Genomic DNA, 21,966 nt, shown 5'->3' on the forward strand with positions numbered 1-21,966 from the left:
TTTAACCTAAAAGAAAATATACTCAAAATTGATGACCTGAGGTCTCTTACTTTTAATTTTCCCTCATTAGAGTCTATCTTACTATTAAGATAATAGTAAGATATATGTATCTTACTATTAAGATACTATTAAGATATCTTACTATTAAGAGTTCTGTTGAATAAAAGATACTTTTTTTTCTCACTAAAGGCATTGAATTTAAACATACTTTTAGCCTTCTTTCTGGTTGATCATTGAATTTTGAATAATCTCTAGAGTGGTTGTTGAGAATTTTTGGTCAGTAAAATAAAATCTTTTTAAGGTAGTCCTGCTATACAGACTCGAGTGCAGATCCCAAGACATAGGACTTAAACCTTTATCTTGAAATTAGAGTTATTCATATATGGTGGCGGTAGAGGAGGGGGAAAAGCAGTACCCAGACGAACTGGTCTCAACATTTCTTTAATATTAGACGTTCCGGTTGGCTAATACTGCCATTATGCAAAATACCAGAAATGGATTGGCTTTTTTTAAGGGGGTTTATTTGGTTACAAAGTTACAGTTCTAAGGCCATAAAAGTGTCCAAACTAATGCATCAACTATAGGCTACCTTTACTGAAGAATGGCCGATGGCGTACAGAATACCCGTCAGCTGGGAACGCACGTGGCTGCTGTCTGCTGGTCCCGGGTTGTGTTTCAGCTCCTCTCTCAGCTCCTGTGTGTCCTTAGCTTAGCATCTCCATATGTCCTTCTGTCCACATCTCCAAGCATCTCTAAGCATCAGCAAGCATCTGGGTCTTGTCTTAGCATATCCTGGGGCGTTTTCATCTCTCTGCTCTCTGTGTGAGTTCCCTCTACAGGACTCCAGTAAACTAATCGAGACTTACCCTGAATGGGCAGGGTCATGTCTCCATGGAAACATTCAATCAAGATGTCACACCCTAATCAGAAAGTTTAATAAATCTGCCCCCACAAGATTGTATTAAAGAATATGGCTTTTGGGGGGACATAATATATCCAAGCCAGCACACTAGATTTAAGAGCAAAGGATTTATCTTGATATTATATTTTTTAGATCTAATGAAAATATGTAGTGCATTTCCTGAGTGTGAACAATATATAGATATTAATTTGTTTCACTTTTAATAAGGTCATGAATTCTGACTACTCTTTTCGAATACTAAAAATGATGGCTACATTTAACTCATAGCATGTAACTTTGTACCTGAGGCACATTTAAATTTGAGAAACCCACCTGAATAACCATTCCTGTATATTGTTAACATTGTTAGAAGATCCAGCACAAGTTTGTTTCTTCTGCATTAATATCTGCCTCTTGGGGTGATAGTGAAGAATTTATTAAAATATTTAGCCTTGAAGTTTTTCTTTGGTATCTGAGTTCAGACTAGAGATTTAGGGTTGGTGAACTTTTTTTAAGTTGATAAATTTGATTTGGCATTCACAGTAATGTGTAAATTAGATTATTTTCACTTATTTCCCAACTTTGTTCTGAGTTTAAAGATGTTAAGTTTAATGTGAATTGACACCTCATGAATGCATAAGCTTTTATCACATTGGATTTATACTGCCTGTGTTCCTTTAAGGATTAATTGTGAAATAATGATATTAATTAGGCTGATGCCAAACTAGAAGTAGTTTATATGTGGTGCAGTAGAAAAAAATGAGTATCCTGATACAGCAGTAGAAATTCTGGCCTGGAAGTCCAGTGCTGGATGCCATCTGCCATTGACTAACTTTGTGACATTGCATGAATTAGTCTTCTTTCTTGGATCCCACTTTCTTAATCTACAAGGTAAAGATTTTAGATGCCATGAGCTCAAGGACTACTTCAGCACTAACATTCTAAGATTCTGATTCTAAAATTGTTTGTGGCTGCAATAATGCAGAAGTAATCAAAATTCCCTTTTATTCCTAGTGCTTTTTATTTCCCATAAACTTAATATCTTTTACTATTACATACACGTTAAAGCTCAATGGAAACTTTTTTATTTGTTTAGTAGGATAATTTCCATACAAAGATGCAGTATTTGCTTTTTTAAAAATAAATAAATCTCACTAATATGAACTAACTATAATGAGCAAACTCTGAGAATTAAATTTGAGAGCATAGATTACCAGAAGATAGGAAGTGGGCAGAGGTTGGGCAATTAATGATTAAGGAGTAAGGAGTGTTCAGTAAGGTTCATTGTAGAGGTTTGGAAATGAATAGCACAATACTGTGTGATGGTAGCACAATACTGTCAGTGTAATTAACAAAGCTAAGTGTGAGTATAGTTCAGAGAGGAAGGCAAGAATCATGTATGTCACCAGAAGGAAAGCTAGAGGATAAAAACTGGAACTGTATAACTTAGCAAAACCCAAAGTGGATGGTGATGGTGGTTAATTGTATAAAAATAAGAGAGTTCTTACATGAACTAGAACAAATGTACGTCATTGTTACAAGATATTAATAATAGGGTGGTATATGGGAAAAAATACAATTAATGTAAACTATGGTCTATAGTTAACAGTAACATTGTAATATTAGTTCATTAATTATGACAAAGACACTATACCAAAGCTAAATGTCAGTAATGGGGGATATAAGGGATATAGGATTTTTTTCTTTGTAAGAAATGAGGATATTCTCATATTGACTATAGTGGTGAATGCATAATTATGTGATTATACGAAGAGGTATAATCACTTAGGATGGATTGTATGGTGTGTGAATAAAACTATTAAAAAAAAAAAAGTCCTACCATACACACACACATACACACAAAAGAAATAAAAATATTTTTTGTGACCAATGCTCATTGCCAAAAAATTAGAGGAGGGAATATATAAAGTAGAAAATAAAAACCGTCCCCAACATTTTTCTTTATATTCTATAAATTTATCATATCCAGTTTTAATTTGTGTCCTTTTTTTCACTTAGGATTAAAAAGTGAGTATCTCTGGCTCCAGAAGTATGCTCTTAAGTGTTCCAAAGCCAAATAAGAGAGTGATAGGGAGAAAATATCCAATTGTATGACTGTGATTAAATTATGGTATATCCCCACAATGAAAGGATATATGATTATTTAAAATTGTATGTTTGAGGAGTTTCTACTTTATTGGGGAAGTGTTTATGATATGACACGAATTACTAAAGAGCAGTATATAAAAGTATGATTCCATATATATATAAATATCTTCACACACATACATACACACATGCGCATATATACCTTTTATAATCAGAAGAAAGATCATTTAAAAAATAAAGGTCTAGGATCAACTAGCAAGATAGTAGAAACATCTGTCTAAAGCTTTAGAAAACAGTTAAAGGGCTACAGTAATAGGATGAGTGTCAAATCAAGAAAAAGGCAGCTTAAAAGTGGGAGGATGGAGGAGAACCTAAGGTGGCGGCTAGGAGAGAAGGGCAAAAAAATACCTCCCTGAAAAATACTAGATAAAAGCCAGAAAGTGACCCAGAACACCAGTTCCAGCGATGCACCAGCTGGACAAGGTCTGCTAAATCCGTAGGGACTGTGCACTCGGTGAAACTGGGAGTCTGCGTTCTGAAACAGTGAGTAAGCCTGCTGAATATCTGGCAGCTGTGCTGCAGTGTGGGGAAACTGTGGGTTGGCGTTTGGAGGTGGACTAGTTCTTTTTTAAAAAACCCAGAAGCAGCTGCAGATACGACAGCCAGAACAGCACAGTGAAGTGCGGCAGAACTTCCTTTGAGGGACAGCGCGCACTTGTGATGTAGCACAACCTTCCCTCAGCAGAGGCCCTAGAAGGGCGTGGCTTGGAAGAGGGACCCACTTGGAAATCCCAGAGACCATACATCAATACCAAGGATTGTGAGTCAGCAGCAGAGACAATCTGTGGCGATACTGAAATGAAGGTTTAGACTCTTGAAACAACCTTAAATCTCCAGGAACACCTGGGAGGTTTGATTATTAAAGCTGTTCTCCCTCCCTAACTGCTCAGACACATGCCCCATATTCAAGGCGTACAGCACCAACAACACACCCAAACTTGGTATACCAGTTGGACCCCACAAGAATCAGACCCCCCCACACCACAAAGACAAAGTTGGGGAGAACTGACCTGAGGGGGATAGGTGACTCACAGACAACATCTGCTGGTTAGTTAGAGAAACTGTACGCCACCAAGCTGTAGATCTGACAAATTAGAGATTAGTCTTTGAATAATTCTACATATCCTAAAAGAACCCTATCAAGTAAAGCAAATGCCAAGAGGCCAAAAACAACAGAAAAATTTAAAGCATATGAAAAAAACAGACAATATGGAGAACCCAAACTCGAACACCCAAATCAAAAGATCAGAGGAGACACAGTACTTGGAGCAATTAATCAGAGAACTAAAGACAACCAAAGAGAGCATGGCACAGGATATAAAGGACATGAAGAAGACCCTAGAAGAGCATAAGGAAGACATTGCAAGAGTAAATAAAAAAAAATAGATGATCTTATGGAAATAAAAGAAACTGTTGACCAAATTAAAAAGATTCTCCATACTCATAGTACAAGACTAGAGGAAGCTGAACAACAAATCAGCGACCTCGAGGACCACAGAACGGAAAATGAAAGAACAAAAGAAAGAATGAGGAAAAAAATTGAAAAAATCAAAATGGACCTCAGGGATATGATAGATAAAATAAAACATTCAAATATAAGACTCACTGGTGTCCCAGAAGGGGAAGAGAAGGGAAAAGGTCCAGAAAGAATATTCAAAGAAATTGTTGGGGAAAACTTCCCAAGCCTTCTATGCAATGTAAATACACAAAGCATAAATGCCCAGTGAACTCCAAATAAACCCACTCTAAGACATGTTCTGATCAGACTGTCAAATACTGAAGAGAAGGAGCAAGTTCTGAAAGCAGCAAGGGAAAAGCAACTCACCACATACAAAGGAAGCAACATAAGACTAAGTGGCCACCATGGAGGTGAGAAGGCAGTGGCATGACATATTTAAAATTCTGAGAGAGAAAAATTTCCAACCAAGAATATTTAGCAAAGCTCTCCTTCAAATTTAAGGGAGAGCTTAAATTTTTCACAAACAATTGCTGAGAGATTTTGCTAATGAAAGACCTGCCCTACTTCAGATACTAAAGGAAGCCCTACCAACAGAGAAACAAAGAAAGGAGAGAGAGTTATAGAGAAAGGTTCAGTAATGAAGAGATTCAGTATTGGTTCATTAAAGGACAATGAGAGAGAGAGGAAAAAATATATCTGATAAACATAAACCAAAGGATAGGATGGCTGATTCAAGAAATGTCTTCACAGTAATAACGTTCAATGTAAATGGATTAAACTCCCCAATTAAAAGATATAGATTGACAGAATGGATCAAAAAATATGAACCATCAATGTGTTTCGTTCAAGAGACACATCGTAGACACAGGGACACAAAGAAATTGAAAGTGAAAGGATGGAAAAAATATTTCATGCAAGCTACAGCCAAAAGAAAGCAGGAGTAGCAATATTAATCTCAGATAAAATATACTTTAAATGCAAGGATGTTAGGAGAGTCAAAGAAGGCCACTACATACTAAGAAAAGGGGCAATTCAACAAGAAGAAATAACAATCATAGATGTTTATGCACCCAATCATGGTGCCACAAAATACATGAGACAAACACTGGCAAAACTAAAGGAAGCAATGGATGTTTCCACAATAATTGTGGGAGACTTCTACACATCACTCTCTTCTATAGATAGATCAACCAGACAGAAGACCAATAAGGAAATTGATAACCTTAATAACCTGATAAATGAATTGGATTTAACAGACATGTATAGAACATTACATCCCAAATCACCAGAATACACATTCTTCTCTAGTGATCACGGAACTTTCTCCAGAATAGACCATATGCTGGGACATAAAACAAGCCTCAATAAATTAAAAAAAAAAAAATTGAAATTACTCAAAGCACATTCTCTGACCACAATGGGATACAATTAGAAGTCAGTAACCATCAGATACTTAGAAAATTCACAAACACCTGGAGGTTAAAAATGAGGGGGAGATGAAAACATTCCCAGATAATCAAAAGCTGAGGGACTTCATCACCAGTAGATCAGTCCTATAAGAAATACTAAAGGGAATTGTGCAGGCTGAAAGGAAGGGACACTAAACAATTGACTGAAACCACATGAAGAAATAAAGATTTCCAGTAAAGATACATGGTAAATATAAATACTAATACTACTGTATTTTTGATTTGTAACTCCACTATTTACTTCCTATAGGATCTAAAATACATAAAGTATAATGATAAATCAAAAAAAAAAAAAGTAAAAGCGGGAGGATGATTTGCAATGGATAGAGGTGGCATAAGGGTATATCAGCTGATGAATGGAATGGTGAACTGTGGTGTATACATATGAGGGAATATTGAGCAGCTGCAAGAAGAAATGAACTAGGTGAATGGACCTTGAGGGCAGTAAATTGAGTGAAATAAGTCAGAAACGAAAAGACAGACATTATAATGCCTCACTAATACGGACTAACTATAATGTGCAAACTCTGAGAATTGAGTCTGAGAGCATAGGTTATCAGGGGAAGGCTTATGGTAAAGGTTCCTAGATTGTAAGCTCTAACAGCAGGCACATCCATTCATGAGTTGTAATGGTTCTTTCCAAATTCTGAGATGCTGAGCTCTTTGTGTATAACCTGGTTGGTCCCTGGAACTTCACGTATCTTTGTGACACCTGAGACTCAGAGCCAGAGTTCTGCAGCTATGTATGCCAGCATTGCCGCATATAGCAACTGTTGAAGCTGAAAAAGAGATCAGACTTCAATTAGAGATATGAACAAAATGGACTTGGTTAGACTAAGTTAAATGAGACTAAAGAGTAAAGGATGATATTGACAGTGTTTTTAAAACTTCAACTTCTGTGTGAGACCAAAGGAAGAGATGTTTATTTGGTGCAAAATCTATATTTTTTGTAGCATACTATGTAATTTAACTTGTATGGTCAGTTTACTCAAACACCGTAATTACATGGAACCTTGACTAGAGAGTGAAATCTGGTTGGTTTGTACAGGTTAGTGTGATGCCCTGATACATCCCAGAGTAATTTGGGCAGAGAATAAAAAAGTATTTGTAAAGCCCCTATTCCAGTTTGCTAAAGCTGCCATTATACAAAATACCAGAAATGTATTGGCTTCTATAAAAGGGATTTATTAGGCTACAAATAACCTAATTTCTAAGGCCATAAAAGTGTCCAAACCAAGGCATCAACAAGAGGATATCTTCACTGAAGAAAGGCTGATGGCCTCTGGAGCACCTCTGTCAGCTGGGAAGGCATGTGGCTGGCATCTCCTGGTTCTTTTTCCCCAGGTTCTGATTTTAAAATAGCTTTCTCCAAAATATCTCTGGGTTTCTATCTCTCTTAGCTTCTCTCTCTCAGCTCCTGTGCATCCTTGCTTGTTCTCCCAGGATGTTTCTCTCTGAGCTTCTGGAGGTCCTCTCTTAGCTTCTCTGGGGCAAACTCTGGGCTTCATCTCTTAGCTTAGCGTCTCCAAACATCTTTCTGTCTGCTTCTTCAAGCATCTGGGTCTGTGTCGGCTCTTAGCTCTCCTAAGGACTCCAGTAAACTAATTGATTAAAGACCCACCCAGAATGGGTGGGGCCACATCTCCATGGAAATAATCTAATCAAAAGATCCCACCCTTAGTTGGGTAGGTCACATCTCCATCGAAACAACCTAATCAAAAGGTCCCACCCACAATAGTCTGCCCCCCCCCCCAAGATTGCATTAAAGAATGTGGCTTTTTATGGGGTATGTACAAGATGCAAACCAGCACAGCCCCCTTGAAGGGACTTGGGAAAAGTGTTAAACTCCCCCCCCCCGGGGAATTCCTGACATTCTCGCAAGCATTGGGGACTATCAATTTAGAAGGCCAAGCCCTCGATCTTGGAGCTTGCCCTTTTGAAGCTTGTTACTGCAAAGGAGAAGCTAAGCCTACTTAAAATTATGCTGAAGAGTCACCCCCAGTGAACCTCTTTTGTTGCTCAGATGTGGCTTACCTCTCTAAGCCAAATCGGCATGTAGACTTGCTGCCCTACCCACTATGTGGTACATGACTCCCAGGAGTGTAAATCTGCTTGGCAACGTGGGGCTGACCTAGTCACAGCCACTGCTGAGTGCCCAGTCTGCCAGCAGCGGAGACCCATACTCAGCCCCCTGCTATGGCACCATTCCCTGCTTCCTGATGGCAGGTTGATTACATTTGACCACTTCCATCATGGAAGGGGCAGCAACTTGTTCTCACTGGAATAGACACATACTCCGGATATGGGTTTGCTTTCCTACATGCAATGCTTCTGCCAAAACTAACATCCATGGACCTACGGAATGCCTTATCCACTGTCATGGTATTCCACACAGCATTGCTTCTGATCAAGGAACCCACTTCACAGCAAATAAAGTGAGGGAATGGGCACATGCTCAGGAATTCTCTCTTCTTACCGTATTCGCCATCATCCAGAGGCAGCTGGGTTGATAAAAAGGTTGCAACAAAAGATTACAAAACATGCAAAGAAACAGGAAGTGATGGCCTAGGCCAAGAAGGTTAAAGCATTAGAAGCTATCAGTGAGGAAGATCAGACCTGAGATATTCCAAAGACTTGCTGGAAAAAAAAAAGAAAAGGAAAAAAAAAAAAAGGGGGAAAAAAAAAAGGTCCTAAATATGCTCAAAGAGCTAAAGGAAAACATGGACAAAAAACTAAAGGAAATCAAGTATGGGATATATAAATACAAAGAGAATATCAGTAGAGATATGGAAATTATGAAAAGGAACCAAGCAGAGCTGAAGTCCAGAAAAACAAATTTGAAATTCCGTAGAGGGATTCAACAGAAGGTTGGAGCTGGCAGAAGAAAGAATCGGTGAGTTTTAAAGATAAGACAATTGGAAGCATTCAGTCTGAGTAAGAGAAAGAGGAAGAATGAAGAAAAGTGAACATCAAGTAAGAAACCTGTGGAACACCATTAAGCATATCAATATATGTGTTGTTGGAATCCTAGGAGAAGAGAGAGAGAAAGGGGCGGAGAGAATATTCAAAGAAACAAAGGTTGAAGACTTCCTAAATTTAATGAAAGGCATGAATATACACATCCAAGATGCTCAGTGATCTCCCAACAGGATAAACCCAAATAAACTCATACAGCATCATGTTATAATTAAACTGTTGAATGCCAGAGATAAAGCGAGAATTCTGAAAGCCACAAAAGAGAAGCAATGTGTCACATATAAGGGAGCCTCAATAAGATTAAATGATGATTTCTCCTGGAAACCATGTAGGCAAGAAGTCAGTAGAAAGACTAAAGTTAAAGTGCTGAAAGCAAAAATTGCCAGCTAAGAATTCTGTATTCGGCAAAACTGTCTTTCAAAAATGAAGGTGGGATTAAGACATTCCCAGATAAACAAAAACTGAGGGACTTGATCACTACTAGGCTAGTCGTATAAAAAATGCTGAGGGGAATTCTGCAAACTGAAAGGAAAGGACAATAGACAATAGAGCAAAGCCACATGAAGAAATAAATATAAAATAATGGTATGTGTAAATACAAATAACAGTACTATTGTGTTTGGGGATTGTGATGCCGTTTTTTACTTTCTACAGAATCTAAAAGGCAAACGCATAAAATGTAATGATGAATCAATGGTTTTCGACTCCTAATGTATAAATATTTAGTTTGTGACCAGAACTACATTAAGACAGGAGGACGGAGGGGTATAGGAACATAGTTTATGTATGCTATTGAAGTTGTTAAGTCAGTATTAAAGCAGAAAGATTGGTGTAGATTTAGAATTAAATTTAAGCCCCATGGTAATCACAAAGAAAATGTCAGAGAATATGAAAACTCAAAGAGACAGAAAGTAGAGTACAGGTTACCAGGGGTAGGGAGCAAAAGCAGTGGGGAGTTAATGAAAAATAAGTTTAGGATTTCTATTTGGGATGAAGGGAAAGTGATGGTAATGGATGGTGGTGAAGATACTGTGACATTGGAAAATGTGATTAATCCCGCTGAGTGGTATGCTTGGGAGGGGTTGGGATGGGAAGATTTATGTTGTATATATGTTTCTACAATTAAAAAAAAAGGAAAGAGAAACTATAGAGTTAGGGACTGTGCCAGTTTGAATGTATTATGTCCCCCCAAATGCCATTATCTTTGATGTAATCTTGTGTGGGCAGACCTATCAGTGTTAATTAGATTGTAATTTGAGTGTTTCCATGGAGAAGTGCCCCACCCAGCTGTGGGTGATGACTCTGATTGGATAATTTCCATGGAGGTGTTGGCCCACCTATTCAGGGTGGGTCTGAATTAAATTTCTGGAGCACTATATAAGGTCAGATAGAAGAAGCAAGCTTGCTACAGCCAAGAGGGACACTGAAGAAAGCACAGGAGCTGCAGATGAGAGACATTTTGAAAACAGCCGTTGGAAGCAGACTCTTGCTCCAGAGAGGCTAAGAGAGGACAAATACCCCAAGTGCAACTAAGAGTGACATTTCTGAGGAACTGCAGCCTAGAGAGGAACATCCTGGGAGAAAGCCGTTTTGAAACCAGAACTTTGGAGCAGACGCCAGCCACATGCCTTACCGGCTAACAGAGGTTTTCTGGACACCACTGGCCATCCTCCAGTGCAGGTACCCGATTGCTGTGTTACCTTGGACACTTTATGGCTTTAAGACTGTAACTGTGTAACCAAATAAACTCCCTTTTATAAAAGCCAACCCATCTCGTGTTTTGCATTCTGGCAGTGTGCCGGTTTGAGTGTATTGTGTCCCCCAAATGCCATTATCTTTGTAGTCTTGTGTGGGGCAGAAGTTTTGGTGCTGGTTGGATTTGCTTGGAGTGTGCCCCACCCAGCTGTCGGTGATAATTCTGATGAGATGTTCTCATGGAGGCGTGGCCCCACCCACTCGGGGTGGGCCTTGATCGGTGGAGCTACATAAATGAGCTGACTCGGGGGGAGAAAGAGAGTGCAGCTGGGAGTGATGTTTTGAAGAGAAGCAAGCTTGCTAGAAAGGAACGTCCTGGGAGAAAGCCATTTTGAGGCCGGAGCTTTGGAGCAGATGCCAGCTGCCTTCCTAGCTAACAGAGGTTTTCCGGAGGCCATTGCCCATCCTCCGGTGAGGGTACCCGAGTGCTGATGTGTTACCTTGGATGTTTTGTGGCCTTAAGACTGTAATTGTAAATAAACCCCCGTTTTATAAAAGCCTATCCATCTCTGGTGTTTTGCATTCTGCAGCATTAGCAAACTAGGACAGATTTTGGTACTAGAGAAGTGGGGTGCTTTTGCTGCTGAGTTTGCAAATACCAAACATGTTGGAACGGCTTTTTAAATGGATAATGGGGAGTTTCTGGAAGAGTTGTGAGGAGCTTGATAGAAAAGGCCAAAACTGCTTTAAAGAGACTGTTTGTGGAAATGTGGACTCTAAAGATACTTCTGATGAGGACTTGAACAGAAATGATGAATGTGTTGTAAACTGGAAGAAAGGCGATCCTTGTTTTAAAGTGGCAGAGAATTTGGCAAAATTGAGTCCTGGTGTCAGATGGAAGGAAGAATCTGGAAGCAACAACCTGGAATACTTAGCTGAGGAGATCTCCAGACTATGTGTGGAGGACATATCCTGGCTTCTCCTTGCAGCTTATAGTAAAATGCGAGCAGAGAGAGATAAACTTAGAACTGAACTCTTGGGTTCAAAGAAACCAGAAGCTGATGGCTTAGAAAATTACGAGCTTCCAGGGGGTGGAATCCCAGAGGCTACAGCCCAACGTGAGGATGTAACCAAACACAGAACCCAGCCGCCATTTCAGTACAAGCCAAGATTGGAGATGGAATTATCCAGAAAGGATTTGTGGAAAGTCCTGTTGTCTGATGGCTTTGACCCCTGTGTGCTTCATGCAAAGCCAACAGAATTTTTGCGAGATCTTTACAGACAGAGCCGCTGCCAGTCGGGACTGGAGGAGAAAGACAAGGAACGAATTGAAGGAAAAGTTTCTTCAAAGATAGAGCCATGGAGGTTGAGGTCTGGAGTCAAGAGGCCTTGGGCTGGGAGAGTGGAGCAGCCCACATGCATGGAAAGGGTGAGTTTGCCCCAGAGGTCAAGGGTGGGCATTCCACCTCGATGCTCTGGAAGAGTTTTGCCACCCGAGGTCCCAAAGAGGGTGGAGCACATTCCCAGGGAATTGAGGAGAGCCTGGCTGCCACCACACTGTTCTGAAGGGGTTGAGCATGTGCCCCGGAGATGGAAGGGAATCCGGGAGCTGCCCCGAGGTTTGAGGAGGGTGGGGCCAAGAAGGTGGTCTCCCCAATGTCTGGATATGTTGGAGCACTCATCTAAGTGTTTGGAGAGGAAAGGGCTGCTGAAAAGGCCCTTAGGAAGGGTTAGGCTCCCGCTCTCTCAAGCCCCAAGGATGCAACATCGTTCTGTTAATGACTCTCAGACTTTGAAATCTAATGGAGTTTGTCCTGCAGGTTTTAGGAACTGTTTTGGTCCTGTTAACCCTGTTTTCTTTACTGTTTCTCCTTCTGGCAATGGGAATGTTTATCCTATGAATGTCCCTCCTTTGTATATTGGAAGCACATAACTTGTTCTAGGTTCACAGATCCACAGCTAAAGGAAAATTATGCCTTAGGACTGACCACGTCTAAATTGATTTTGATGGGATTTTGTACTTAATTTTTGTTACTGAAATGATTTAAGTTTTTGTGATGTTGTGATGAAATGAATGTATATTGTATTTGGAAAGATAATGTCATTTTGGGTTCCAGGGGGTGGAATGTGCCGGTTTGAGTGTATTGTGTCCCCCAAATGCCATTATCTTTGTAGTCTTGTGTGGGGCAGAAGTTTTGGTGCTGGTTGGATTTGCTTGGAGTGTGCCCCACCCAGCTGTCGGTGATAATTCTGATGAGATGTTCTCATGGAGGCGTGGCCCCACCCACTCGGGGTGGGCCTTGATCGGTGGAGCTACATAAATGAGCTGACTCGGGGGGAGAAAGAGAGTGCAGCTGGGAGTGATGTTTTGAAGAGAAGCAAGCTTGCTAGAAAGGAACGTCCTGGGAGAAAGCCATTTTGAGGCCGGAGCTTTGGAGCAGATGCCAGCTGCCTTCCTAGCTAACAGAGGTTTTCCGGAGGCCATTGCCCATCCTCCGGTGAGGGTACCCGAGTGCTGATGTGTTACCTTGGATGTTTTGTGGCCTTAAGACTGTAATTGTAAATAAACCCCCGTTTTATAAAAGCCTATCCATCTCTGGTGTTTTGCATTCTGCAGCATTAGCAAACTAGGACAGGCAGCATTAGCAAACTAGAACAGGGACAATTACATGTAATATTTGATACTGGATGAGATCTAAGAATGGAAGAGATGGCTCAAAAGGATGTTATTGGAAAATAAGACAAAATTGTAATGTAGATTTAAACTTTATACCAATATTAAATTTCTTGATCTTGATAACTGCACTTAAACATAAGTGAATATCTTTGTTCATGGTAAATGCACATGGAAGTATTTTAGTTCAAGAAGTATGATGTGTGGGACCTGTTCTCAAACATCTGATTGATAAATGGAAAGAAAGAGTGTCGCAGCAAAGGTGGCAAACATTAAATCTGGTAGATCTGGTTGTCTGGGGGTAAGGGAGGAAGTATTTTGGAGTTCATCTGTGTGAGTTTGTCTTATTTTTGCAACTGTCCCTTAAGTTTGAAATTAGTTCAAAATAAAGTTTTTTTAAAAAGGGCTAAAGGAAAAACTATCAAACAGAGCTTATTTAAAGTCTTAGAATTATTGAAGTGGAAAGATGCCATGTTGATTGTCCTTGCTCTGTGGTAGAACTGGCCTAAGCATCCCAGACAGGTTAATGGTTCCTATTTTACAATCTTCTCACAAGGCTAAGCAGCTTGCTCTCTGCTTTCCAGTCGGTTCTGTTGCCTAACAATTCTAAAAGGAAATTTCTTGTACTCTTTCATGAAGATATGGTCATGTGGAAATTTTCATTATATACAACATTTTTTCTAAAGTAAGAAAAGGGCCAAATTTAATACTTCTGCCTGGAAGAAAGGTGGGCTATAATGTTCTACTTCATAAAAATATTGAAAGAAGTTGATAAATGTAGATATTTAAGAGAAACCAAAAAGGGATAGAAAAACATCGATTATTAGATTTCTCCATTAGTTTTCTTTTAAAAGAAATATTTTGTGCATTCTCTATCTCTGTTTTTCCTCTGGGTGGCTGTTTTTCTAGCATGACATGTATGACTGGCTCGTCCAGATTTTTCTCACTGGAATTTAGCACACTCTAGTGGACAGCAGCTTTTCAGGTTTCACAGTTTTGTTTTTAATCATATCAGACTACTTTAATGGACAATTCAGCGATGTGCGTACTAGGTAATAAAGTTTGTCCGTTTTTACTTGAGTCAAACAATAAATAGAAGTAACTTGATAGGTCTCTAAACCGTTGTGCATTTTTATATAGTATCTTTAGTAGAAAGAAGGGAGGCTTTTTACATTATGTGAGAACTTTTTCCCTTTAGTTTTCATCTTCTCTTAGGTGAAATGAAATTGATGTGAGAGGTCAAGACATAGAGAACACCTATAGCCTTCCTCTGCCTCACCGTCCTTGGTTTTGTTTCCATTTCAGAACTCTTGAGAATTTTTACATACCAGTTTGAAAATTTTGCCTATTTTTACATAAACATTGTCAGCATCCTATTCCTGTACATAAACATTGTCAACATCCTATCCCTTTGGGTTATCTGTGGAGATGGGCTTCTACCAGGAAAAAAAAAGTAATCTTTTATTTTGTTTTCACAGAGTGATGGTGAAGATTTTAATTACATCATTGCATTTTTCCTTGGAACAGCCGCCTGCCTTTACCAGGTAGGTTCTCTCATTTTTTTTAGGAACACTTTCCCATTAGTTTGTTTAAGATATCAATTGTAATAATTTTCTTAAAAACTTGAGTATTTTAAATAAGTAAAAATAATGTCTGAGTTATTTGCCTCTTTAATTTGACCCTCTATTAACTTTGTGACCTATATGTCCATTTTGAGTGGATATAGATCCCAGTGAGCTTAATGTTAACCTTCATTCTGTGTCACAGCTTCAGCGGTAGCATGTTATCTGTCTAGGACAGTAAAAGCTACTTCTGGATTTTCTGGTGCCTGATTATTCAGCTTCCAGGCTCTGCTTGTACTCCAGGCTGAGGATTTTGTACTTTGAGGAATGCCTTTGAATAGGGTGTGACACCATTAAAAGCAGGATTTTAGGAAATTTTATTTAGCAGTGATGAATAGGATGGAATATGAGTGGAGAGACTGGAAGCAAGAGTATTAGTTGGAAGGTGATTCCATTACTTCAGGCAGAAAATAATGAGGGCTTAAACTGTGGTAATGGCAAGAGGATTAGAGAAAAAAAAAATAGACATTGAGAAGGAAGATTCACTAGGACTTGAAGACAGAGTAGATAGAAGACTTAAGGAGGAAAGAGATCTTGTGCCTGAGTCATGTGGACACTGGTACTCACGTTTCCAAGGCCACAGGAGGCACAGATTTGTAGGGAAGGATGAGTAATCATGCCAAACTCAAGAATTTCTTTATTTAAACATGTTAGTGAAAGGCCCTTTGACCTAACTTTTATAAGTGGCACATTCCTCTAGCTTACATAGAAAAAATGTTGAAAAATTCAGAACTGCAAATATAAGGCAACCTAAAATTCAGTAAAAGCTTTTGGGGAAATATTTTGAATGTATGCATCCAACTTTTATGTAAAGACATACTGGAAATTTCAGTTTCAGTGGCCAAATTTTTTTTAAAAGTCCCCTCATTTTTCTTAATCATTTATATATCTTTAGAAATTGTTTTTCTGTCAAATTTGACAGATTTTTAATTACGTATTTCAGGCAGGAAATGTGAAAACTTGTATTTATTAATGTCACATAGTGCTTTTCTTTTATAACGTATTATTGTATAAATTTTCTGCTTTAATCCCTACATTCCTGTTGCACAGACATATTATCCCATTTTTCAAAAATGAGAAAGCTGAAGCAGTTTTGAGTACTATCCCGACATGAGTGGTAGAGTCAGGACTTAACTGAGTTTTCTGATGTTAAACATAATATGCTCTTTCTGCTGTCTCGTGCTGCCAGTAAGCTAAATGCCTGTATTTGTATAATTTTACAATATTATAAGGTTATAATTTTGTAACATATCCATAATCTTTTCAAAACAGTGTGAGGTAAATACTAACTTTAAAATAATGCATCAATTATTTTTGTAAAAATATAACTTCTGGCTGCTCTGCCTTAATGAAATCATTTTAAATGCTTAATCGTAGCAAAATGTATTGAGCTGTTTGTGCCAAGCCTGTTACATTCATTGTATCCATTAAATCCTTACAAAAGCCCCACTCTAATCCTATTATCATTGCGATTTTTCACTAAGGCCTAGACAGTTGTTACAACTAGCCAGCAATTTGAATCCAGGTTTGCAATTCCAGAGCTAGTGCTCTTGACCACTGAGCTATACATAGGCATGCCTCTGTAACATTTCCCAGAATACTCTGAAGTAGTTCTCAGAGTTGCTTAATGATTGAACAATGTCACTTAGGTGTTCTTTCACTTGAAGGAAGTGAACAAATTAATTTTTTAAAAAAAGAAAAGCAAAAAGCAATTTCTTTCATCCTGACAAGCATGAAACTGCATGCATTCCAAGAATGCTGAGCAGAGGGATAATCAATTGCACTGTTTTATTCCACAGTAAAACTTAAGTGATTACATTTTATAATATAATATGACCTACCTACAGTTGTCAGGACATTTTTAATCCCTTTCTTATAAGATCTCAAAGACCACTACTATATAGTTTATCACCTTCTTTTCCAGGCTGTGGAAGCACAGAGGTCAGCCAGATAGGAGTAATCTTGATATGGAATAGTTCACATAGGAAGTCAGAGGATCAGTGAATAAAATATACTGTTCTTTGTCCTTCAGTATTTTATTTTGAAACTTTCAAACCAACAGAAAAGTTGAAAGACTAGTACACCTAGAGTCATCAATTAACATTTTGTAACACCTGCTTTATCTCACTTTCTCTTTATATGTGTGTATATGTGTATAATAGTTGTTTATAAAGTTGCAGACAAATATTTGTGTTTAAAGTTTTCTTTATTAAACTTTTTTATTTTGAAATAATTGTAGATTCACATGCAGTTGTAAGAAATAATGCAGAGAGATCATGTGTACTCTTTACAGTTTCCCTCAGTGCTAATGTCTTGCAAAATATAATACAGTATCACAACTAGGATATTGACATTGATACAGTCAACATTTCCATAAACATTAGAATCTCTCATGTTGCCCTTTTATAACCACATCCACTTCCCTTCTCCTCCCACTTCCTCCTTAACCCCCTGACAACCACTTATGTGTTCTCCATTTCTATAATTTTGTCATCTCAAAAATGTCATATAAATAGAATCATATAGGATATAGCCTCTTTTTTTCTTTTTTAAGTGTATAACCTTTTGGGATTGGCTTTTTTTATTTTAACTCAACGTAATTCTCTGGAGAGCCATCCAGGTTGTTGCGTGTATCAGTAGTTCATTCCTTTTTATTGCTGAGTATTATTCCATGGTGTGAATGTACCACCATTTGTTTACCATTCACCTGACGAAGAACATCTGAGTTTCCCAGTTTGGGGCTATTACAAGTAAAGCTGCTATAAATATTCATGTAGATTTTGTGAGAATATAAGTCTTCATTTCTCTGGGATAAAGGTAGTTGCATGCTTAGCTTTTTTTTTTTTTTTTTTTAAGAAACTGCTCCACTATTTTCCAGGGTGGTGGTACCATTTTACATTCCAGCCAGCAATGTGTCAGTGATCCAGTTACTCTGCATCCATGCCAACATTTGGTGTTGTCACTATTTTTTATTTTAGCCATTGTTACAGGTATATAGTACTATCTTGTTGTGGTTTTAATTTGTACTTTCCTAATGGATAATGGCATTGGACATTTTTTCATGTGTTTGTTTACCTTCTATATGTCTTCTTTGGTAAAATGTCTGTTCATATCTTTTGCCCATTTTCCTGTTGGATTGTGTTTTACTGTTGAGTTTTGAGAGTTCTTCATATGTTCTAGATACTAGTCCTTTGTATGTAATTTGCAAATATTTTCTTCCATTCTGCAGTTTTCCTCTTCATTCTCTTAACAGGGTATTTCACAGAGCAATATTTTTATTTTGATGAAGTTTAGCTTATCAGCTTTTATTTTACGGATCATGCTTTGAGTGTCAAGTCTAAGAAATCTTTGCCTAGCCCAAGATCCTGAAGATTCCCTATTGTTTTTACTAAAAGTTCTGTAATTTTATATTTTACATAAAATATAACATTTGTATATGTTGTGAGACTTAGATCAAGGCTTTTTTTTAATATTCATTTTATTGAGATATATTCACATACCACGCAGTCATACAAAACAAATAGTACATTTGATTGTTCACAGTACCATTACATAGTTGTACATTCATCACCAAAATCAATCCCCGACACCCTCATTACCACACACACAAAAATAACTAGAATAATAATTAAAGTGAAAAAGAGCAACTGAAGTAAAAAAGAACACTGGGCGCCCTTGTCTGTTTGTTTGTTTCCTTCCCCCACCTTTCCACTCATCCATCCACAAACTAGACAAAGGGGAGTGTGATCCCCATGGCCCCCCAATCCCACTGTCCCCCCTCATAAGCCACATTTTTATACAATTGTCTTCAAGATTCATGGGTTCTGGGTTGTAGTTTGATAGTTTCAAGTATCTACCACCAGCTACCCCAATTCATTAGAACCTAAAAAGGGTTGTCTATATTGTGCATAAGAGTGCCCACCAGAGTGACCTCTCAGCTCCTTTTGGAATCTCTCTGCCACTGAAGCTTATTTCATTTCCTTTCACATCCCCCTTTTGGCCAAGAAGATGTTCTCTATCCCATGATGCCGGGTCTACATTCCTCCCCTGGAGTCAAAGTCCACGTTGCCAGAGAGATTCACTCCCCTGGGTGTCTAGATCAAAGTTCATTTTTGGTGCCAATGGATGGTCAAGTGTTTCAATACCATTTGTTGAAAAAGGCTATTTTTCCTCCACTGAATTGCTTTTGCACTTTTGGCAAAAATTAAAAGGATCATTTCCAGTCAACCAAGATAGCAGCATAAGACACTCCAGGGTGCCATTCCCCAGTGGAATCTTTAAACTAAAAGCAAAAACTGGCAGATCCACCTTCCCCAGACCTCTGGGAAAGAGTTAAAGGGTTGCCATTACTGAACGAGGGCCAAGTCAAGAACATTAAGTTTAAAAACTTTGAGAAGCTTGTGACATCCTTCCTGGTCCCTCCTCCACATCCTCCTTGGCATGGTATGGAACCAGCCTGTGCTCCCATTGTGGATCCCTGGCTCAGTTCCAGAGGGAGCAGAGTAACCCCTTTGTGCATACTGGGGTGCCTATATGTGGGTGCCAGTCTATTAGGTAGCAGTCTGAAAGACTGAGCCGGGAAACCTTTGGCTCCTGCTCTTAGAACTTGCTCTGCAGGCAGAAACAACTTGCTGTTTGTTAAAGCAGTGTAAGAAACAAACCAAAGCAGCCTGGAGCAAAGGTTTACCTGCTGACGTTATACAGTAGAGCACCTGGGAGGGGGAGAGAGTCTACTTAGTAGAGAATAGAGGGGGCACTTGAATTACTGTAAAAGGGGGAATTCCTAAGGCTATACACAGGTACAAGCCCAGGATAAGACACAGGCTTAGGAAAGACAGAGAGGACCCTGTACTTTACAGGGTCTTGATAACAGGGCTACACTCTGAAGGAGAGCACCAGCAATGCAGAGCCAATTTGCAGACTTTGAAAGGTGTTTTATGCTTTGGTTGGTTTGTTTCTGTTAGTTTGCGGCACTTAAGGAAATCTCTGCCATATCACTATCTGCATACATACTTAAGGAACAGGCAACTCAGGGACTAAATCCCAGAGTAAACACTTTTAAAACATTAAAATGTACAGTGTATGCACTGTGGGAATACCAGAAGAAGAAAGGAAGGGACAGAAGGAATATTCAAAGAAATAATAGCAGAAAACTTCCCAAATTTAACAAAAGACATGAATATACATATCCAAGAAGCTCAATGAACCTCAAACAGGGTAAATCCAAAGGGAACCATGCCCAGACACTTAATAAACTGTTGAATGCCACGGACAAGGAGAGAGTTTGGAAAGCTGCAAGAGAAATGCAATGTGTTATGTGCAAGGGAGTCCCAATAAGATTAAATGCTGATTTCTCATCAGAAGCCATGCAGGCAAGAAAGCAGTGGGACAAAATATTTAAAGTGCTGCAAGAAAACAACTGCCAACCAGGAATTTTACATCCGGCAAGGCTGTCTTTCAAAAAATGAGGGAGAAAGTAAGACATTTCCAGGTAAACAAAAGCTGAGTGTGTTGATCACCACTAGACCTGCCCTACAAGCAATGCTACAGACTGAAAGACAAGAAGCTGCATAAAGACCTCCAATAAAAGTAACCATATGGGTAAATTATAAATGCCAGTACTATCATATTGTATTATTTGGAATGTAATGTCACTTTTTACTTTTTACAAGTTCTCGAATGCAAATGCATAGAAAGTAATGATAAATGTATAGTTCTGGACATACAGTGTATAAGGATATAATTTATAACAAAAACAACAAAAAAATGAGGGACAGAGGTGTTTAGGAACAGTGTACCTGTATGCTATTGAAGTTAAGTAGGTACTAATCGATTGTGATTGCTAATTGTTAAATTTATGCCTCATGGTAAACACAAAGAAAACATATGAAGAATGGGAAAGAAATGAATCCCCACAGTTGCTTGAGACTTTTATAAAATCTCCTATTTACAGATATCTCCTGTTGGTTCTGTTTCCCCAGAGAACCCTAACCAATACAGCTTGGTACCGGGAGTGGTTCTTGAGAAACAGAATCTTAAAATGGGCTTTTACATTTGGTTTTCTACTCTGATTAGATTCAAAGGCACTAATGACTATTTCCAGTAATCAAGATGGCACTAATAGTCCATGGCGTGAGTTGGCAATGGTGATACACAAAATATCACCATTTGATTCTCCTAATCATACGTTCGTGCAAGGCGAGGCTCTGGGCAACAGTGTTTTTGACACCTTAACAGAGTTTTGTGGAGTTAAGAAGTATGTTGGCTGGTTGTTCTTAGATACGTTGGATACAGTTATAAGAGAAAGGGATGAGCTGAAGGCTTCAAATTTGAATCTTAAATGCCTTGTGACAGATGTAAAGGTTTCTATGTGTGCCCTGAAAGAAAATCTTATTTCCTGTAGCCACAGATTTGAGATCTCTGAAAACCAGACCTAGAGTCTCATTGTGTGAGTAGCAGATGTACAACATAGACTAAAATCTCAACCTCTCAGGGTGTCTGCTGTTAAAGTAAAGACATTGATTGGAAAAGAATGGGATCCTGAAAATTGGGAGAGGGACATATGGGTTGATAATGATGGCAGTGGGGACATTGGAACTTTGGAGTCTGCTGAGTCTTTGCTAGATATACCTGTAATGGTCTGCCCTGGGGAAATGGCCCCCCCACCTCCACCCTGCCCTGAGGAAATGCACCACCCCCATCCCCAGCCTGCCTTAAGGAAACAGCTTCCTGCCCTCCAGACTGCCCTGAGGAGCCTGCCATCCAACCTCCACCTAAAGAGATTAATCCTTCAGTGCCTGCTAAACCTGTATTCATCTCCCCTGAGGAAGCAGCCCTCAATCCTCTGTCTGGAGCAATTAATCTTGTGTTAGCAGATGAATCTGCTATGGAGTGTCTGAGGTAATTGACTTGAAGGATACTTCTAATTCTTTTCATAACCTCCCCGCCCCTCCACTGCTCTTTTCTTCAAGACCTATGACTAGACTAAAGTCCCAAAAGGC

At 38.9% G+C, this 21,966-nt stretch overlaps 1 protein-coding gene across 2 annotated transcripts in view; it reads left to right on the forward strand.

Annotated features, from left to right (window-relative positions):
• SEC22A (SEC22 homolog A, vesicle trafficking protein) overlaps window positions 1-21,966 on the forward strand; it is a 121,541-nt gene that overhangs the window by 82,871 nt on the left and 16,704 nt on the right. For both annotated transcript variants that reach the window (XM_037836983.1, XM_037836989.1), the window contains exon 6: window positions 14,822-14,887. In XM_037836983.1, coding sequence (XP_037692911.1) covers window positions 14,822-14,887 — 66 coding nt within the window. The remainder of the gene's footprint in view (window positions 1-14,821; window positions 14,888-21,966) is intronic.

The sequence above is a fragment of the Choloepus didactylus genome, chromosome 1 (genome assembly GCF_015220235.1).
Source record: "Choloepus didactylus isolate mChoDid1 chromosome 1, mChoDid1.pri, whole genome shotgun sequence".
Taxonomy (NCBI): Eukaryota; Metazoa; Chordata; class Mammalia; order Pilosa; family Megalonychidae; genus Choloepus; species Choloepus didactylus.